This window comes from Bison bison, unplaced genomic scaffold, assembly GCF_000754665.1.
Source record: "Bison bison bison isolate TAMUID 2011002044 unplaced genomic scaffold, Bison_UMD1.0 scf7180017864185, whole genome shotgun sequence".
NCBI lineage: Eukaryota > Metazoa > Chordata > Mammalia > Artiodactyla > Bovidae > Bison > Bison bison.
The window spans coordinates 1,127,895-1,131,622 of record NW_011494757.1 but is presented as its reverse complement, the minus strand read 5'-3'; the positions used below and the strand labels follow the sequence as shown (position 1 = coordinate 1,131,622).

Below are 3,728 nucleotides of genomic sequence, written 5' to 3'. Positions count from 1 at the left end.
TGCTCTGGACGCCTAGCTGGGCTGGTGCTCCGTGTTGGATGCTGAGAACACGCTGGTGGATGAGACACATCTGCCTCCGTTCCGGCACCACTGGGGTTCTGGAAGGAAATGGGCCCTTACGTCTTTTCTTCCTCCCGGTCTTATTGAGACAGAATTGACATCAACCTGGTACACATTCAAGGTGTGCCCCGTAATGATCTGACTCACATATGTCATGAAACGACCACAATAAGTTTAGTAAACCTCCATCACCTCATTTAGATACACAATTTAAAACAACAGAAAATAATTAGAGCAGAGATAGGAAAGCAGAAGAGTGGATCAGAGACATGATGGTCATCAAAAAAAGGACACATCTCCTTGAGCCTTAGTTTTCCATCTGGGCATAGGTCTCATGTTTGGAAATGATGTGCACATCGTATCTGAGGTATACGTTCTTGTGATCTGATGGTTCTGATTTCCGGTTTTCTCCACAAACTGCATGGGTTTGAGTCTAAAGCCCCAGAGAATAAGGTTCTTTGGAGAAGCTGTGTGGTTTATGATAGAATTCTCCTTCGTCGAGCCAGCCGTTCCCAACAGTGGAGTAGAAGGCAGTCTCACTTCCTCCTCCTGCCAAACAGGATGGTTCCTTCTTCCCTCTGGACACCAGATCACTTGCTAAACTTCTTGAAACCTCTACTCAGCATAACAAAGTGGTAAGTCTGGTTTTGGTGCTCTGCTTTGAGTTCAAGCCAGGTGCTGTATTTTGATTATAAGCGCAGTTGGTCCTCCACATCCACAGGTAACACATCCATGGTTCAGCCAACCGAGAATCGAAACCTACTCGGGAAAACAATTCCAGAAAATTCCCAAGGGCAAAAGTTAAATTTACCACGGGCCAGTAACTATGTATTTAGCACTTACACTGCGTTAGGTGTTATAGGTAATCCAGAGAGGATTGAAAGTGCGGTACGGGGAAGGATGTGTGTGGGTCATATGCAGATGGTCTGCTCACCGTGTTTTGTGAGGGACTTGAGCACCATCGGGGGTCCTGGAATCAGTCCCCTCAGACATGGAGGGAAGGCCATAAGGGACTGCCTCCCAGCGCTGCCATTTGAGAGAGCTGGTTGCAATATTCATGACCGTGGGGCTTCTGTCACCAATATCTGTCCTTGACCAGTAAGAGCTTTGACTACACACAGACGGCTCAGGAGTCAAAAGACGGATGCTCCATGCCAGGCACGGTTGTCACACGCATGTCACAACCAACAAGCACACTGTTGTTCCTTCTCTGACTGGATGACCCAGCAGACCACCACAGAGACACAGAGACTGGAGGGAAAAGCCTGAAGACATCGCTCACTGCCCCTGCACCCCTGCAACTACACACACACACGTGCACACACACACACACACACACAAATGCATGCATACACACACAAATACACACACAAATACACACACACACGCGCGCGCGCACACACACACCAGGAGTCTGCAGACAGAACATACAGTACGCTCTCTCTTCACCCTCTCTTTGGCCAAAGACAGTTCCCTTTCTCCCAGCTGAGTATGGAGAGGCAAATAGAATGCGTTTACTTTATTTGTATCTGCCCCAGAAGCACTTCTGAGCAGATACTAAAACATGCTGCAGGTTGCACATCTAACTGGCTCATCCATCACTGAAGACTGTGGAGACTTTTTAAAGGCTGAAATCAGCATCACATGAATTTACTACAATAAAATAACGATTTCCCTGTTGCCTTTTAGGATATTTTCAATTCCTGCTACTGTAGGCAATGCTGTGTGATATTCTGCATATTGTCTTCCGCCTCAAAGTGCACCCGGGGATGGACTCCGGCAGTGCACACGCCGTCAGGACCCGGCCCCGCCCACCTGCGGACGTCTGTGCTGTAGACGCCCGAGCCGCTCTTCTCCTTCTCGAACAGGACGATCTGGAAGGACAGGCAGGGCGGCGGAAGCAAGGGTGAGCCCCGCGCAGGATGAGCAGCCCTGGGGTGCGGGCAGGTCTGAGCCCAAAAAGGGGGGCTGGGGCCACCCACCTCGTTGGTGCCGGGCTGGAGCCAGGAGCCAGGCAGGTAAAGCGCTTCCTGAGGCCCAATATTCCAGTAGCGCCCAAGGTTTCGTCCATTGATGAACACACACCCGCGATTCCAGCCCTGCAAGGGGAGCAGGCTGGAGACCTGAGAACACAGCCACTGCACGGCACAGGCAAGGCTCCCGGGCGTGGAGCGCGGCGGGGAGTCCGGGGGGCACAGCCCGAGGCTCCTGGGGGGCAGCCCAAGACTCCTGGGCATGGAGCACAGAGGGGAGTCCAGGGGGCACAGCCCGAGGCTCCTGGGGGGCAGCCCAAGACTCCTGGGCATGGAGCACAGAGGGGAGTCTGGGGGACACAGTCTGAGGCTCCTGGGGGGCACAGCCCAAGGCTCTGGGCATAGAGCATGGAGGGGAGTCCAGGGGGCACAGCCCGAGGCTCCTGGGGGGCAGCCTGAGGCTCCCAGGCATGGAGCACGGAGAGGAGTCCAGGGGGCACAGAGCCCCTGCCACCCGGGGGGCAGCCCGAGACTCCCAACCTGTGACAGGCAGTGCTGTTTTCAAACAGCAGGGCTTCTGCTTCCAGAAACAAGGACGAAGTACTAGGGATGAACGCCACGGTTGACAACCATAAAAGCGATGCGGCTTTAGACATCTGCTTGTGATCCAAGGATATTCGAGGCCCAACACCCCGGGGAAGACAGGGAAACGGGACGGGAGGCGCCGGCTCTCCCAGGAAGAGGAGGCGAGAAGCGGAGCGGAGCCTTCACGCCTCACACACACCCAGGTTTCATCTGGAAACACTGTCAGGGAGCCTCACTGACTAGCTGCTCTCTGCACTGGGACCTGTTGGGGAGCTGCACGCTGGGAGGGGTGTTGGCAATGTTTCATTGTCCATCTCAGGGGTGATCGTACAGTGTTCACTATTGTAATAATGTGTTGCCTGTGATAATTTATTGATCTGTGCATTCATGTTTTGTGCTTTGTATTATGCAGGTGTTTACAAATAGAGGATGTACCGGGTAAAAAATAATATCCTAGGAAAGGAGGGAAGTTGGAGAATACACTTTATGGAACATCCCATTAGTGTAAAAAGGTGACATGTATGTGTCAGGCAGTTACTCGTGAAACCACACGTGAAACCATTGGCCGCACCGCATTCTGGGAAGTGGAGAGGAGCTGGGGGGCGGGGAGAGAACCCACATCTTTGCTGTCTACGTATTATTATTGTTTGAACTTTTCCACTGTGCTCTGATGTGTTATTTCTTAAACAATGAAACGTTAGGAAGACTGAAACCTGCTGGAAACCTTGGTTGAAATGAGGAAGGGAAAGAACGCGGGGGCCTCCCTTCCAGACTCCACGAGGACAGGCGTGCGTGGAGGGGCACTCACTCACGAGCAGCTGGAGGAAGGTGTCCTGTGGAGAGGAGCCAGCCATCAGCGTGCCCAGGTGGAAGGCAGGGCTCGAGGAGGGGCCCCCGAGAGGCCTCCAGCGTGCAGAGCGGAGCCTGGGGGGCCACACATGAGGGGCAGGAAAGCCTTTCCCAGTGCCAAGGCCCACGCTGACCCTGGGTCCCCACAGGACAGGCTGATCCCTGACCTCCCCACAGGATGGGCTGACCCCTGGTCCCCCCCACAGGATAGGCTGACCCCAGACCCCCACAAGACGGGCTGACCCCTGACCTCCCCACAGG

General features: G+C 53.9%; 1 protein-coding gene across 1 annotated transcript in view; it reads right to left on the bottom strand.

Annotated features, from left to right (window-relative positions):
• Positions 1–1,422: 1,422 nt before the first annotated feature.
• The window catches only part of GLB1L3 (galactosidase, beta 1-like 3), a 27,575-nt gene continuing 25,269 nt past the window's right edge, over positions 1,423–3,728 (bottom strand). The window contains exons 18-20 of the mRNA XM_010843726.1: positions 3,431–3,542; positions 2,043–2,159; positions 1,423–1,934 (exon numbers count right to left, since the gene is read on the bottom strand). Coding sequence (XP_010842028.1) covers positions 1,767–1,934; positions 2,043–2,159; positions 3,431–3,542 — 397 coding nt within the window. The 3' untranslated portion in view covers positions 1,423–1,766. The remainder of the gene's footprint in view (positions 1,935–2,042; positions 2,160–3,430; positions 3,543–3,728) is intronic.